The sequence below is a fragment of the Ambystoma mexicanum genome, chromosome 1q, assembly GCF_040938575.1.
Source record: "Ambystoma mexicanum isolate Mex_15411 chromosome 1q, UKY_AmexF1_1, whole genome shotgun sequence".
NCBI classification, from domain to species: Eukaryota; Metazoa; Chordata; class Amphibia; order Caudata; family Ambystomatidae; genus Ambystoma; species Ambystoma mexicanum.
This window is the reverse complement of record NC_090922.1, coordinates 707,515,877-707,533,564: the sequence shown is the minus strand read 5'-3', so window position 1 is coordinate 707,533,564 and position 17,688 is coordinate 707,515,877. Positions and strand designations below refer to the sequence as shown.

At 43.7% G+C, this 17,688-nt stretch overlaps 1 protein-coding gene across 5 annotated transcripts in view; it reads right to left on the bottom strand.

Annotated features, from left to right (window-relative positions):
* PDE4DIP (phosphodiesterase 4D interacting protein) overlaps positions 1 to 17,688 on the bottom strand; it is a 1,465,918-nt gene that overhangs the window by 646,693 nt on the left and 801,537 nt on the right. For all 5 annotated transcript variants that reach the window (XM_069641322.1, XM_069641325.1, XM_069641324.1 and 2 more), the window contains one exon: positions 2,094 to 2,253. In XM_069641322.1, coding sequence (XP_069497423.1) covers positions 2,094 to 2,253 — 160 coding nt within the window. The remainder of the gene's footprint in view (positions 1 to 2,093; positions 2,254 to 17,688) is intronic.

Genomic DNA, 17,688 nt, shown 5'->3' with positions numbered 1-17,688 from the left:
GAGGGGCTATGTTTTGCATCATTTTGGGTTCACAATGGTCTCCAGAAACAATTCTGAGAGTTATCTACAGTCAGCGTTTGAAATGGTTGAAAATTGTTTGACAATGCTGTCCCCTCTTTCTTTCCTTTCTTCCACTTGAAAAACACTTTTGTCTTGTTTGGTTGTGAGGTGGAAGAAATATGCCACCAAGTTAGTACCAGTTATGCCAGCAAGTTAGTTAGCCAGTTTTCTTTTTTTTATATAATAAGGATGTATTTTTATCCTTCTTTTGTTTTAATAGGGTTGTATTCCAAAACTGTCTCACAGTGCGTATGGTGCAAGGTACTGCAGAGCACTTTGTTTATGGTTGCTAGGCTACTCTGAGTATGATGGGGGAGCAGCATCTAACGTTTAGAGGTCCTTTCCTCTAAGGCGCTGTTGAGAGGTGCGACTATGCACGGACAAAAACAGCTTTCCACTCCGTTCAATTCTTTTTTTGTTTTTCCGAATATGTGCACCGCAGCGGGCTGCAAAGTCTGCACACAGTAAAGGGGCCGGGACAGATGTAGCGCAGGCCAGAATTACCCATGTATTTGAGTTGGGAAGCTGCTGCCGTGCTGTGCCATCAAGAAACAGATATGTTTATTTGCACATTAGTCCTTCTTTAGCCCACCAGCCCAAACCTTCCCTCCAGATCCGTCCTTCACTCCATCTCTACGTCCCTTCTCATCTTTCTCGAACCCCCACTCAAACACACACATTCTACATAACAACAATCATCACACATGAGCACACTACAATATGACATTTTAGGTATGAGGATAAAACTCAGGAAACCTACCTATTTCTTGGGGAGGTGTCAAAGAGTGGGAGAAGTTGAGTGGGGGAAAAATTGTCTTCTTACATTTATATTTATTTGCTTGTGCTTATTGTATGCCGCAAAAATGACATCACTTAACCAGTAAGCCTTAATGGGAAGAGGACATTATATCACATAACTATGCAGTCTTGTTGACAACTCTGGAGGCCCACTACCAGCTGCACCTCCTAAGAGGTATTCTCTCTTTCCTCACTTTCCCCCAGAAACTCACTGTCTCTCGAGCCCTGGTTCTCTCTAAGCTGGACTACTACATCAGCCTATTTATCAATCTTCCTTCCTGTACTCTCCGCCCTCTGCAAGTAATCCATAACAAGACTGCAAGACTTATCCTTGGCCTTAAGCCCAGGGACTGTATCTCTCCAGCCCTGAAATCTCTTACTGGCTGGCTGCAAGGATCACGTTCAAGACCCTCTACATTTCCACAAGGCTTTCTGGGCCCGGGCACCTGCACTACATCCAGCTCTCTCTTCTGAAATTCCTTCCTTCTCGAGCCCTTCACTCAGCTACCTCCAACTCTCTGAGGATCAGAATGTTCTCCAGGCAGACAGTGGGGACGAGATCATTCTCCTCTGCAGGTTCCTCCCTCTAGAATGGCCTCCCTGGCCCTCTCAACCTTGAGCCGGACCATCGGAAGTTCTGGAAGCAGCTCAAGACTTTCCCTTTCTCCTCTGCTTTCTCTCCTTTCCTCCCCTGCTGACCAACTCTCAGTGGCACCGATAGGTTGCTTGGCTACCCTCAGATTCTCACTGGCTACCAGGCTCCTGCATGATCAGTCTCCCTTGCACTGCCTCTGGGTCTACAGTGCACTTAGGGGCTGTAACGGTAACCTCTCCAGTTCCCTGGCTCCCTGCACTTACCCATAGCTGCGCTGCCCTGGCTGCACTTACTCAGAGCATTGCTGCCCTGATTGCACTTCCTCCTTCCCTCTCCTGACATTTTCCCCTCTCCCTTCCCCCTGCACTTGGTGTTGTCGCACTTGCACAATCTGAATGACACAAGGTCTAGTAAGATCGTTTGTCTTGTCCTCCCTCTGTCTTGTCGCGCCTAGAAACACTTGTTTACAGGCGCGTTATAAGTGATTTATATCATATCATGCGCATTTTTTAAAATAATGTCTACTGCTAATGGAGATAAAGGTTCCATCGCAGCTGCTATTCTGCTTAGGCAATTAAAATGCACCAGTGAATGAGATGCCAGAGATGCAAGAAAGGCAATGCAGTCACGGGAGGCCTACCTTCTCTTCTTGTTCTTTTTGTTGCAGTGCGGCCGTTAGTTCTTGCACGGTCGCTTCTAGACACGTGACCCGCTCATCCTGCTGATTTTGCTTCTCCAATGATAAGTGCTGAATCTGGGCGTCTTTGGAATCTAACATCTGCGTCAGCTGCTGCAGCATTCTGCACGGAAGAAGTGTCAGAAGGTCAAATGAGACAGAAAGCCAAGCCTGCAGTTTCAATTACAAAGACCCATTAATTCAGATATTTCTTTTCATTATATTCATTTTTCTTATCAAGAGAAGACAATAGTGTGAAACTGACACCGCTCTTTTACAACAAATGTGTGAATATCCCATATTTTTCTCAAATACACTGGTTGGTAAAGTATGCAACTGTGCGTTTTACATGCCAACATGCCCCATTCAGCAGATGCTAGTCCAGTCCTGGTTTTAATTTTGCATTCTGGGAATTATAGTGCTGGATCTCATCATAAACCCAGGACTACATGTCCCAGAGTGCAAAGTTAAAACCAGGCCGGACTAGCATTTTCCGAATGGAATAGGGTAGGGTATGTTCAAATGTATGCTAAAACTATCCCTAGGGATTACATTAACAGGCAAAATATTTACGGGTATTTCTGCAGAGAAACACATGTAATATTCCAGTACGTCATATGCAAGATCATCAACAGTAACCTTTAGGAACATTTTGCTGCAGTACATCATGTCATTGCCACTCAGAACATTGTGTAATCAAATGAACACTGGATGCACTGTAGATAGATGCACATTTGTGCCATGTCATATCTGCAGGACCATGTAATGTAATAGAATTAACTGCAAGTGTGGTGCCACCACATGGCATGTTACTAAATATGACGAATTTCAGCTCAATATGCCAGTCTAGCATTTTCAATATTGCCATGCCAATTTCGACTTTGGCAAGCAACTTTCAAACTGCCCCAGTTAATCACATATTTGGCATGTGCATGGGCATGTCAAAAACCATATAAGTAAGTGTTGCTGCAGCAAACACATTGGGGGTCATTTTGTAAAAAGTGGACATTTCATGCAGAGACCCACCAACATTAGGATTTGCATTTGTGTGCCCTGAATGGCATTTCCATAATTTACAAAGCAGAGTGTAATTGTGAAGAGTAAATCAACTGCAAATTATGCTTTGAAACAAAGAAAAATAGAGAGTGCACACTCACAGTTTTATGATTAAGGAGTTACAAGCTTCAAGAACAAAAAGTTTGGGACTTAAGGGTGCGGGGGAGGAAAAACGGCCCTGGCACAGGCCCACCTAAATATACAAAAGTGAGAAGAAGAGGATCCAAACTGGAACCCTCCCGTCCCCTGCACTCCTTTATATTGTGTCGAAAAGACGCCTAAGTATCAATTCAAAAAGACTCATTAACAGTATACAATAGTAATATTCAACTATAGAGCAAATTTAGTCAATCAATATAATACAGTCCATGGTTTGAGTATAAAAAAACAAGTATTGTTTATTCCAAATGCAAATAGAAGAGAAGGTTCAGTTCATTGAGGACGGCTGACGCGTTTCGAGAAGCAAATTCTCTTCTTCATGAGCCAAAGACCATGCAAAAGAACTAAATGTAGAAAATATAGAGAAAATATACAAAAAGGAAATCAGGAATGTGTACCCATCACATCAATTGAGCAGCCTGCTTTTTTTTCACAATTGCATAGTTGTATTATAACACCAGGATGTGTATCACAGTCAATCTACATTCACAGGGAAAAGAGGACCAGAATTCAATTAAATTTTCACAGTTTTGGTTAACCTATATCCAAAGCCACAAGCAACCCAATCTGAAGCGACCCCAACGGTCAATTACCAAGAAATCAAAAAATCTTGAGATTCAGTGACTGAGTATGCCAGGAACATAAGTGACTAAATATTCGCTCACCATGATTAAAAGTATCCTTGGTGCTGTTGATGTCTGTGGGAGACAGTGGTTCAATCGATCAAGGAACACTTAGCAGATCAAGAAAGGGGCAGGCGCCCAGTGTACTGCAATAAATAATGCAGGTCATTAATTGTGTGCATGGTAGTACCGGATAGCAACAGAGTATAGACGGACTAAGTGCAATCAACAGAAATGCGGGGACTCACCCTGGCGAGGTGTATTTCCATCAAAATACAGTAGAATCCTGTGAACTAGATGCCGAAGACAGCGTGTAGTCACTGATCGATGCTGGCTAGGACGCGATGTCGCAGTCTGTAAATGGCCTGAGAGGGCTATGAGTTAAAATAGGTAAACGAGTAAAGGAACATGCACCAATTACCAGTGGTGGTGTGTCGGTGAAGGGACTTACTATGATAACAACGAAGCACGGTCTCCAGAAACTGAGATCTGTGCCCGGCGTGAAGCAGGTCTCCAGTGCGTGTTACACATCCAGGCCGAGGGTACTTGTGCGTGGATGGACACTGTTGCTAGGCGAGGGACGCTCTCAGCGGAGTGAAGGACCCTCCTAAGAGCATATGACCGAACGTATTGCAAAGTACGTGAAAATGAAAGATGGACTACTAGACTGTACACAGAGGCGGCCATGTTTTAGTATGTTCAAATTGCAAAATAGAGAAGGTCCAACTAAAGAGTACGTTTACAAATATATAAGACCAATAGAAAATAGACAACCTGATGATAAAAGCCAGGTCATTTCGAATTGTGGTTGGGTGGCTTTGGGTTTACAGAATACAAAAAAGAAGGAACAAAAGGAAAACATCAATTGTGTCATAAATACATATCTGTTATACAGAAATATCTCACAAAGTACTGAATTTTAATGTGAGAAGGTGAATGATCACTGTCTGTATAAATGCATAATTATGCAGAACATCCCAGAATGTGGATTACATAGACAATAATACAACTTGCCTAATGAAATAATGCAATAGGTAAAATAGAATACACAGTCAATCCCTAATTTTTAGAAGAGTAAAACTAATAGCTCATGCCTCTTTAGATGAAGCATTTCAATGAAAATTCATTGTTGAGGCCCCTAGGTAGTAATGTGTTCAGTGTGTGGATCCAGTATTTCTCTCTGCGAGAAAATATTGTCTGATAATCACCACCTCTATATGGTTTCTTAACTACTTCGAGGACTTGAAATTTGATCTGGGCCACAGTGTGGTTGTTCTCCATGAAATGTCTTGAGAGGGGTGACTTCATATTTTTACACCTGATATTAGATTTGTGTTCTGTAAGTCTATCCTTAACAGATCTTGTCGTTTGTCCCACATAGAGTTTGCCACATGGGTATTTGAACGCATAGATCACACCAGTGGACATACAGGTGGCATAATGCCGTAATTTGATCTTTTTGCCAGTGTATGGATGAGTGATACTGTCTCCCTTAGTGACATTGTTGCAGTGTGTGCAGCAGAGGCAGGGGAAAGTTCCAATTTTCTTTGTTTGTAACACCATTTGTTTGTCCTTCGGTGGTATTTCTGCTCTGACGAGTTTATCTCTAAGGTTCTTGCCACGTCTGAAAGCCATCATGGGTGCTTTGGGAAATAACTCCTTTAGTGTTTGGTCATTTTGGAGAATGTTCCAGAGTTTTTTTTTATGGTTTTCCTTACTTGAAAACTCTGTCTTGAGTATTTGGTAATGTGTAGAAGTGGTGTTTCTTTGGTTTTCATTCTTGGAATAAGGAGTTGTTCTTAACTGATAAGTTCTGATCTTTCTTTAGCTCCATCAAGTATTGTGTCTAGATATCCTCTGGCTTCAAATTTCTCAAATAGTTTGGTGCTTTCTATGTCAAGACCTGCAGGGTCTGAGATTATGCGTTTCAGTCTCAAGATTTGACTATATGGCAAACTTTCCAGCATAGATTTGGGATGATTACTTGTAAAGTGTAGCAAATTATTAGCATCAGTAGGTTTGTGGTAGACAGTGGTACTGATGTGATTATCTTTAATTTCCATAACCACGTCCAGGAAGTATAAATGAAGTATTCCTACCTCCATGGTGAATTTGATGTTATCATGGATATTGTTCATGTAATTAAAGAAAGAGTCCAGTTCTTCTTGTGTCCCACACCAAATCCCGAAAATATCATTGATGTATTGTTTCCACATTAGGATCTTGTACGACCATTCAGGGTGATCCAATACATATTGGTGTTCCAGTTTGTACATAAATGTATTGGCATATATCGGGGCCATAGAGGGGCCCAAAGATGTGCCCGTGGTCTTTAAATAGAATTTGTCCTGGAATCTAAAGTAACTGTTGAAGAGTATGAGGTCCAGAAATTTCAAAATCAAATTGGTATTGCCCCTGCTGGTTGTAGTATTAGAGATTAACCATTGTACTGCTCTTATGCCTTCTTCATGTGGGATGGACGTGTATAGACTACACACGTCCATACTGAAGATTATACACTCAGAACTCAATGCTGTGATGTCTTAGATACAGTTCAGGAAATCTGTTGTGTCTCTCAGATATGTAGGGGTATCTTGTATGAGTTTCTGAAGTGATCTGTCCACATAGATAGCTAAAGGGTCAAAAATGCTATCTGATCCAGCACTATTGGGGGGTTAGTTGGGTTCTTGTGGATCTTTGGAAGACCGTAAAACACTGGTGTAATGGGGTGTTGATTTATTACGAATTGACCTGTCTTAGCGTTGATCAAGTTGAGTTCTAGTGCTTCTTCAATCGTGTTCTTGATAAGTAACTTGATTTTCTGTATGGGATCTCCATCTAATTTGGTATAGGTGTTGTTATCACTGAGGAGGGTAAGGCATTTAGTTGTGTAATCCTTTGTGTCCATAATTACGATCGCTCCTCCTTTGTCAGCAGGTTTAATGGTTACTTCTTCGTCTCTGGCTAATGCTTCGATGTGTTCGAGTTGGCATTTTTTGATATTAGTTGCGGTAGTTTTCTGGTAATTAATTCTCTCTAGATCCTTGATCACCATTTTCTCGAATAAATTAAGCATGAGTTTTGTGTATAAGGATCAAAATTGCTCTTTGGACAGAATTCAAGGGTGTCAGTTGCTGTGGTGGGTTGTTCCTCATCCATGTCTGTATTGAAAAAGAGTTTGAGTCTTAATTTCCTCAATAATCTGTGAAAACACACCTTTTCCTCAAAGAGTGTGGTGTTGCTTGTTGGTACAAATGATAATCCACGATTGAGCATATCTAGTTGGCCACTAGTCAAGTTTTTACTGGATATATTGACCACCAAATTTTCAATCATTTGTTTTTTCTTTTGTTTTGACCTTTTACCTCTCCTCGTTTTTCTCTTGATTTGTCTCTTATTCCTAAAAAAACACCAGATGTCCCTTGGCTAGTTGGTGTTGGGCGGTTTACTGAGTTTGCAGGAACAGAGTCTCTGCTCTGCTTATGCTTTGCAGGTGGCACTTTTTAATGAACTTCTGTGCAATCTGCCTGCTATTTACCAGGTGCAAAGCCGAGGCATTTTCAATAGAAATCTACTGGCTTCCCACCTAGATGAAAATCTCAAAATCAGGCGCTCTTCCAAGACTGAGGAGGAAAGCAAAGCTGAGATGCAAACTCCACTTTGCCCACCTCCTACTCAAGGCACAAACATGAAGCAGAGCATTAAATAGAGCCATAAAAGTAATACAGCTCGCTTTTATTCCAGCATGTAATGCACCACCCCAATGAAAATTGCTCCCACTATCTTGCTGGCATCTACATTGACCTCAGAAAATCATATGCCAGTTTTACCAAAACAATGGCAGTTGAAAATGTATTTTACTGTGGCAATATTGGCATTGTTTTGGCATGGCATTTTTCAAACACATATGACCAACATGCAGGGATAATGTCGAACTTGTCCCCCATTAGTTCATGATGCCAGTCAAAATATCAAGCAAGCATTTCTACAGTAAAATACATTCTTATATTGGTTTTTGCATTGTGACTAGAACGAAATATGACAGGTCCATGAAAGTCACGCTAGTGTTGCCCAAATATAACACTCCAGCAGGCTAGTAGCACCCGCACATCATTTTATAAACAGGGATCAAACTTGTCTCGATTAATGTGGTAGCACATTCTTGAGATAGCATCTACAATAGCCCTAGAATTTTCTCATGTCACTTACTATTGCCCCCGAACACCCCACATTACTCCTATCAATCTAACTGTCCTATTGCCTCCCTTTTTCAACTCAAGTCATTCATTGCTCTCAGAACGGCACCAGGTTATGTATGCCCCACTGCACCCTCATTTGGTCCAAGTCACTCCCATTTCCACTAGCACAGCTCCATGTCACTTCCCAATGCCATCTCATTTGCCCCATGGCATTCTCCTTGCCCAGAACTGCTTTATTTGATTTGCCCCATGTCCCTCACTGCTGTCAGAACTGCCCCACCTTTCCCTGATATCCCTGTTTCACTTTCATTGGCCCTAGAGCTGTCCCATACCTCATGCCATCGCATCACAATGTGCTCAAAGTTTCACTTATTGCTCCTAGAAGTGACACATGCCACATTCCACTGATACCTGATTTGGGAGACGGCGCTCATTTCCTACAAACCACCCCAATACACATTAATGTTTATATATTTCACTCTCATTGCCCCTAGAACTACCCCATTGAATGTTTCGCTGCCCCATGTGATGAATCTAGTGAAATCATCCCTAGGATCCTGACATGGGCCTCCTCTCATGTGGCCAGGGAAATGCAGCCGCTACCTAATCCTAACCCTGGAAGTGGTATTATGCGTGAGGATCACATGGGAGGGGACTCATATCAAGGGGAGTGGGAGAGCTCTCTAAATGATTCCCCTAATGTTTCTTAATCCTTAATGACTTATTGTAAACAAACTGACAGATTTGACATAAAAACAACTAGGGACTTCTAGTCCCATAATTCCTGTGGTACTGGGAGGAGAAAGAGGGATTCAGAGTTGATGAAGTATAATGAGCGGTCTAGTTGTAGTAGAAAACACCTGAGCAGGACCTTTAAATGTAAAAATGAGTTTCAGGTGCAGGGGAAAAAGGAAGAAGAAACTGATGGTGCAGTAGTGGCAGCAACACGACAATGTGCGGGAGATGCTGTGGAAGCAGAGGAAGCGTGGCCGTGCAGAGAATTTGCAACTGGAACTGACTCTTAAGAAAGCTATGCCATGTGAGAGACGAGCTCCTGACACGCCGCAAACGAATCCGGTATAGTAGTTGATCCGGAGAACACACAGAGCTGTCAGAGATCCCCTGAAGGACTGTGTGCACTGTGGCAGTCAGACAGAAGCTGGCAGAAGCGTAGTGGGACCCAAAGAGCTCTGCTACAGCACTTGCAAGTCAAAAGGAAACAACAATGTGGTCTGAATCAGGTGACCCCTGGGCACTCCGAAAAAGACAGCTAGGTGAATTTGATGATTTTTGAATACCGAACAAATTAAATAAATTAAACTGTGCGCAACTCTTCAAACAAGGGATACCAATTAGGACAATTATAATCAACATTGTCAGCAGCCAAGAGGTTGCATAAGCATTAAACAAAGGCTGAAGGTGCAAGTCACTCCTTGTATGAGACATCCTGTGGGAGAGAACTGTAACCTGCATTGCCTACAGCCAGAAAGGCAGTAAAAGAATAATGCAGAGACAGCAGGAGAGTAACTTTCCTTTTCTAAAATATCAATTTGGTAAGAACTATGACCCACTGTGTTGATAGTCAAGAGACTATAAAGAGAACCAGTGTTGTTCAAAACTCCTCACTTAGGATCCTATTGTGGAGAGTTCTGGAACAAGCATTACCACAGAGTACAATTGTAGTAGTAGAGTTTTCTCCTGGCAGGTGAGTGAACCAGGAAATGGATCAATAGCAGTTAGTCCTAGCAGGTGAGTATACCGGGATAGAAGAAGATGATTTAAAGTATTGTGCAGGGAAGTACTGGAAACTATTGGCCTCGGGACAAGTCACATTTTCTGGCCCAGCGTGCCGTGGCCCACACCCACAATGCAGCGTCTCCGACTTACCGAACAACTAAACTTTAAAACGTAATACCAACCTCTATACCACTTACCCATTGACATTACTTTCCTTTTATGCAACATATCTTTCATTTATATCAGTGTTTTCTTAGAGACAAAGGCTCCAGGGAACCTACTCCACTTACCACACCTAGTAAAATTATTTCACCAGGATAATATCATTTGGTGAAATGGAAAATCTGGGATGTGAGCCCAGGTTTCTCGTGTCCCAGTTTGCAACTGGACAGCAGGCTACATCTCCATTGGTAGAGCTGAGTCAGGGAGACTGCCTTCGTGCTACGAGCCAAACACAGCCTCGTACAGCAAAGGATCTATACCTGGCTTCCACCTCCACACTGCACAACACAAAAGCTATGCCTGGCACCCTGTTTACCGACCACCAAAAACACAAAAACCGCACTTGGCATACTGCCTCCCCACCATTATGTATTTAAATGGCTAATACTTTTTGTGTGGAGTAATACTATGGATTTGAAATCTATATGAGTGAGACTTTCCCTACAGACTGTAAAGGCAAACAAGGCACAGTGATGAAATGTGATTTGCTCAGGGTAACATGATGTGTCAATTGTTTTAAGCAGGGATTTAAGTCCTAGCTTCTGGGTTCCACAAATTTAGACAGCAGGAGATACTTTATCTTCTCTTGTTCCATCTTCAATAACAGAACCAATGAAAGGCTTTCTGTAAAGCTGTTATCCAAGGGCTAAATGAGTACACTGTTCAATAAATCAGTTTCTCAAAGCATCGTAACATGACAAAGCAACCTGACAGAATATAAGCAAAGTCTTAATTGAAACATATGTTCATAAATCAGGTATGGATCACTTTGCCAGAAAAAAGAAAGTGGTTGAGCCTGCCTCACAATCAGGTATAGTGGCATTCAGGTTAGGCACAGATCTCTGGAACAGGTATTCAATCTGCTGGCCTACATTTCTGGATTGGTTCCTCTCTCTCATTTACCCTATTTTCCTTGCCCATCACCCTCAGGTGCACTTCCTTTGCACCACTTCCTTGATGCCTCTTCATTTTTCTTCCATACAATTAACTTTCAGACCTCCTTTCCCCTTTTTCACCATCCCTTAACCCTTAACTCAATCCCCGTCCCTCGCATCCCCTTTAATTGCCCACTTTTCTCAGTCACCAATTCCTTGTCATACACTCCCTTTCATTGCCCTGGCTCACATGTAGGCCATAGACCACCATGATTTGCTAATGAGCCTCTGCCAGACATGTCTAGAAGCTGTGGTCATGTTCTTGCTGGTAGATGTGGGTCTGCCCTTGGTCAATGCAGAGCAAAAGGCGCAGCAGGGACTTGACTTTTATTGTGCTCCCAAGATGCACTTTCTTGAAAGTTGGATATATATTTGAGATCCTAGAACTAGAGGGAATGGCGAGGAGGGCCTGGTGATGGAGAAGGAGTAAGATTCGGCAATCGTTTTAATTTGTGTTTTCATGGAAGGTAGAGGGTGTTTGTGTGCATGTGTTTATTTTCAGTTGGTGTGACTGTGGTGATGTGGTTGAGTGTTTTTGCAATTGGGTAAAGTATATAATGCATCTGTGTTCACGTGACTATGTATATATATGTATGGATATACTCAATGAAAAAACTCTGTTTAAGGAACATTATGGTTAAGTTGCAGTAATAAAAACCTATGAAATTCAATGAAGTTCAATGAAAAAACACTGTTAAAGGGACGTTATGGTTACAAGTAAAACCGAAAACACCCCACAAATGTGCCAGTTCTGGTAAGCTAAGCAACCATAACTCATGCCGCCACTTGCACTGCTAAGACAAACACCCAGTACATGAAACATGACACGTATGCTTTCTATGTTTTTATGATATGTGATGTCATCAGTGATGTCATCAATGACATTTGTGATGTCATCTTTCATGTACTGGTTGTTTGTCTTAGCAGTGCACAGTGGTGGCGCGCTGATTAGCATTGTCTGGGAGTGTTAGCAGCAATACTCTTGGCGATCTGTTGATGCAATCCTGTGAAGCACTTCGGGCGGTAGTCATGGACAGAATTTTTGCCACGTGCAGATTTTCTTTTCCCATTCAAACCTATGCCGATTTTGATTTCACCACATAGTCAGTCCCTGGTGTCCATGGCCACTTTAACCCCATTGCCACTCATTTGTGGTCAATGACAGGCCATGACTCGGACAATCTTGCCACTGGCTATTCCTCAGTCACCAAAGGCATATCACTATTTTATGTACCTACACTATGACACTTTTCAAAAAATAAAACACGGACATATTTGCAAAACCATGCTTTAAAGTTCTTGCCAATGCTCCTTGCACAACTTTCCTGCAAATCCATCCACGTTTTATTTTTTGAATAATGTCAAAATGCAAATACATAAAATAGACATATAACTTAACTCCCAGTTGTCAAAATCCATTCAGACTTTGCACAAAAATTCAAGGTCCGGTCTATGATCTTTCTAAAATCTTTTGTGCACATTCGTGAATCGTCAACAAAGTTATTACCCGACTAAAAAAGTTGAAACCCCCCTCTAATTTTGGCCCCTCTTCACAAAATCTCATCAAACATTGCAAAAACATTGAAAATTGGGTCTTAAATCTGTCTGCAAACCTTTGTGCCGATTCGTGAAACGGCACCAACTTTATAAGCCTTTCAAATATTTTGTGCCCCCCCTTTAATTTTGTGCTCTCTTGGCAAAACAGCACCAAACTTTGTAGAACCATTCAAGGTCACGTCTACAATAATATCACAACATTTCATACAGTTTCATTCATTGAGTGGCACCAAAGCTATATGCCACCCAGAAGCTGCTTTTCACCAACCCTGTAATGGAAAAATATGTATGGATACCCCTGAACAATGCGATGTCCGCGAACATCACAGGTCTGTCCCCGAACTGTTTGCAAACTTTCGGAGATGAAAAACTGCCTGTTTTTTTGGCTTATTATCTTATTATAGCCATACCCCATGCCACCCCAGAGATTGTTTCATTCGTTTGATAAATGCAATGTTGTGTTTTTTCAAATGTTTTACCACGATGTTTGCGGACAACGGCCACTGTCCGTCATCCCAACATGGCAAGAGTTTCTGAAAATATGACACACTTCACGCCTTTCACCACCCAAGCAGCGGGCGTGTCCAATGTCCGCGGCCATCATGCTGACCCCTGAACCAATCCAAGCCCCGTCCTCGAACCGAACAGGGAAGTAATTCCGCAGACTGGACCCAGATATCACTAATTTCTTTTTACCTACTTTTTGGCCATTTAAAACAACAAAATAAAACTACTGGACGAATTGACACCAAATTTCCAAAAGCAAGCTTTCGGGACCAAGCTGCCATGGCTGGCGCAAATTTGGTGAAAATCCGTACAGCGGTTTGGGCTCTAGGCATGAGCAAAACATTTTTTCCATTGCATCTATGGGAAAAACCACACATTTTGAGACCTCCCCTATAACTTTGCTCGCTCAGCACTAAACCTCACCAAACTTTGCAGAATCGATATTGCAAAGTTTTGTGAGGATTCATCCAGGGGAGGGGCGAAGTTATAAGCCACCCAACAAGTGCTCTTCCTGCCCTCATCCAAAAATATGCTCTCCAATTTCGACTCACCCACTCCCCAGTGGTAAGAAACTGTGAATTTCTCTCTCTCAAACTGATATCCTCGCCTTCGGATGCTATTACCATCCACATTATATAAAGACCACCCGGTCCACCCATCTCCTTTGAAGAAGAACTTTTACACTCTATTGGAACCAACATTAAACCTAACTCTAGAATCATACTCCTAGGGGACCTCAACCTAGGCCGTCTTGACCTGCACGACTCAACTGCAGCCGCACTTGCAAAAGATCTCACAGACCTAGGTTTCACTCACTGAGTCTGTGAACCTACCCGCATCAAAGAGAGATCCCTGGATTGGATATCAGACCTCAACGGCCAAATCTCCATCACGTCCAACTCCCCCTGCCCCTGGTCAGACTACCATGTTATATACTTCTCTCTTCCCCTATTTAAACATTCATCTCCCAATACCAAGAATCTACCACCCATTCTAGCATGAAGCACTAGTAACATTACCAAAGACACCATCACACCCCTCTTTGCCTCCCTTGGCTGAGATCACACTGACTCATCTGACCCAGCACTCCTGGCCAACCTCTACACCACTTCCCTCACCACTGCAGTAAATTTGCTTGCCCCCCTCCTCCCAAGAAAAACCAATCCTCCAAGTTACATCAACTCTTGGTTTTCCTCTGACCTTTCGGCCTTACGCTCTAAAAAGAGATTCGCGGAACGCACCTGGAAGAAAACCCCTTCACCATCACCAAATCCACCTTTACTACCCTAGCCAACGAATACAAGCAGGCCATCATTAAGGCTAAAGCCTCAGCCTACAACTTAAGGATATCCAACACCAATTCCAACTCGCAAGAGCTCTTTAAAATACTTAGAGAACTAGAGAGCCCCTACGTCCCGCCTGGTACCCTCATCAAGGGTGAAACTTGATGCAGCAGTATCCAGGACGCGATGCGTGCCAAAATAACATACCTTCAACTCATAATTGCCATGAAACAAGCAGCAACCATCCCTACTAACTTGCCTACCTCCACAAGGTCATATCATTCCATTCCAACCTTTAAATTCGGAAATGTGACAGTCGAGGAAACAGCTACGATTCTAAAAAACCCTTAAACCCTCAACGAGCAAAGGAGATGTATGCCCAGCCATGATTCGTATTAAACAACAAGAATACATTAGAAGCAATAAAATACAATTCATGAGTCAAATAAACAAGAACAGTATGCAGAACAATTTGCTGAGGTCATTAGGAAGAAACAGGGGAAGGGGAGAAGCAAGGGAGGAAATAGAGAAGGGCTGTCAGGAGGGAGAATGAAGAAGGTGGAATTTTAAGGAGGAGCGGAAAGAAGAATATGAGGTGATGGAATGGATAGGGAGAGGTAAATAGTTCCAGTGAAGTGGGACAAGGAGCTGAAATGAACGGAAGCGAGATGGGGCACAAGGGGAGGATGGGACAGAGAGTAGGAAGAGGTCAGCAGAACGGAGGTGGCAAGGGGGAGAGTTGAAAGAGAGGAACGAGGAAAGGTAGGGAGGGGTAATATCATGAAGAGATTTAAAGACAAGACAGAGGAAGTTAAATTTAGTTGAGAGCGGGAGGAAAGCCAGCCAAGTGAGGAAAGCGAAGAGGAGATGGAGTCATAAGGAGAGAGGGAGCAGAGAATGCAGATTGCAGTGTGGTAGAGGGATTTGAGTGGGCAGATAGGAGGCAGGGAGGCCAAAGAGGAGAGCTGAACAGTAGAAGAGATGGGAAAAGATAAGGGAGGAAATTAAGAGTTTGGTGGCGTGGAAGGTTAGGGAGGATCGGATTTTGTGAACTTTATATAGATGGTAGCAACAGGCGCGTGAGGTAAGAGAGATATGGTAAGTAAAGGAGAGGTTAGAGACAAAGTGGAGGCCGAGATTTCGGGCAGAGGCAGAGATGGGGAGATGAGTAGGGGGAAAGAGGATGGACGGCGGGCGAGAGGGAGGAGGAAGAGTATTGGCAGGAAGATCAAAAATTGCTCTGAAAATATAGTCCCATTTTTAACCAGATTCATCAATGCTTCCTTCTTCTCTAGCGTAGTCCCAAACAGTCTAAAAGAATCTTGGGTACTCCCATTGCTGAAGACACCCTCACTGGACCCACTCTCCCCAAACAACTATCGCCCAATCACCACAGTACTGTTTCAACTCAAGAGCCTAGATAGGGCAGAATACTTACCTCGAAGCCCACCATATCCTAGGAAGACACCAACCTGGCTTCCGACCAGGACATGGCACAGAATCGGCCCTCCTTGACTTAAAAATGCAACTTGACTCCCTTAATGAGGAATGCAAATCAGCTATCATCCTTCTCCTGGACCTTCCGGTTGTCTTCGATCTGTCAGAAAGCACCAAAGTATTCACTGAAAAGGATACGGTACTCAAAAGGATACAGGTGGTAGGGTCTTCCGGATCCCTGTTCACGCGTTTTGATAGTTGTGAAGTCAAGTTAAGACCTTCCAAATGATACAACTCTCTGACCGGTAAAACAGGCAGAGCGATGGATCACTGGAAAGGGCGTGGGTAAGGTATAGGAAGTCAGCCTAGAACAAAATAAAGTATCATGAATAACTGCCCCAACCTGGATATGATGGAATAGAAAATGTCATGAATGCACACACTGACCTTGAGTCTAGGGCAGACGAATCCAGCAGAGTCTCTTGAGGAATCCAAGGTAGAACAAATGGCAAGGAAGGGAAGATTAGTAAGGGAGACTTATCCCGAACGGAACGAGGCTCACGCTAGATACCGGGTTGATGCACCACAGGATAGCGTCCAAAGTACTGTTCACTGTCACCTTCCAAATATCCTTGAAAAGCTTCCTTCCCACGTAGAGTAAAGTATAGAAATGAATCAATCCCCCTGTTAATATCACAGGTGCAGGAGTTGGAAATAGCGCTCCTTTTAAGGTATAAACAAAGTTCACGCGGTTCTGTACAGCCGCGAAGAAAAGAGCGTGTGCGTGTGGATTTACACGCGATTAGGATTCACGCAGTCCAGGCCAGCAGCGCTCGAAGACAATATATGCGTGTGGATTTACACGCGAGCAGGATTCACGCAGTCCAGACCAGCAGCGCTTGAAGATAGCGTGCGCGTGTGGATTTCACGCGAGCAGGATTCACGCAGTCCAGTCCAGCAGCGCTTGAAGATAGCGTGCGCGTGTAGATTTACACGCGAGCAGGATTCACGCAGCCCAGTCCAGCAGCGCTTGAAGATAGCATGCGCGTGTGGATTTACACGCGAGCAGGATTCACGCAGACCAGACCAGCAGCGTTTGAAGATAGCGTGCGCGTGTGGATTTACACGCGAACAGGATTCACGCAGTCCAGGCCAGCAGCGCTTGAAGATAGCGTGCGCGTGTGGATTTACACGCGAACAGGATTCACGCAGTCCAGGCCAGCAGCGCTTGAAGATAGCGTGCACGTGTGGATTTACACGTGAACAGGATTCACGCAGCCCAGGCCAGCAGCGCTTGAAGATAGCGTGCGCGTGTGGATTTACACGCGAGCAGGATTCACGCAGCCCAGTCCAGCAGCGCTTGAAGATAGCATGCGCGTGTGGATTTACACCCGAGCAGGATTCAAGCAGTCCAGACCAGCAGCGTTTGAAGATAGCGTGCGCGTGTGGATTTACACGCGAACAGGATTCACGCAGTCCAGGCCAGCAGCGCTTGAAGATAGCGTGCGCGTGTGGATTTACACGCGAACAGGATTCACGCAGTCCAGGCCAGCAGCGCTTGAAGATAGCGTGCACGTGTGGATTTACACGTGAACAGGATTCACGCAGCCCAGGCCAGCAGCGCTTGAAGATAGCGTGCGCGTGTGGATTTAAACGCGAGCAGGATTCACGCAGCCCAGTCCGGCAGCGCTTGAAGATAGCGTGCGCGTGTGGATTTACACGCGAGCAGGATTCACGCAGTCCAGACCAGCAGCGTTTGAAGATAGCGTGCGCGTGTGGATTTACACGCAACCAAACAGCTCCAGGAATCAGCGTGTGACGGAAAACACGCTATAGAAGGCCCA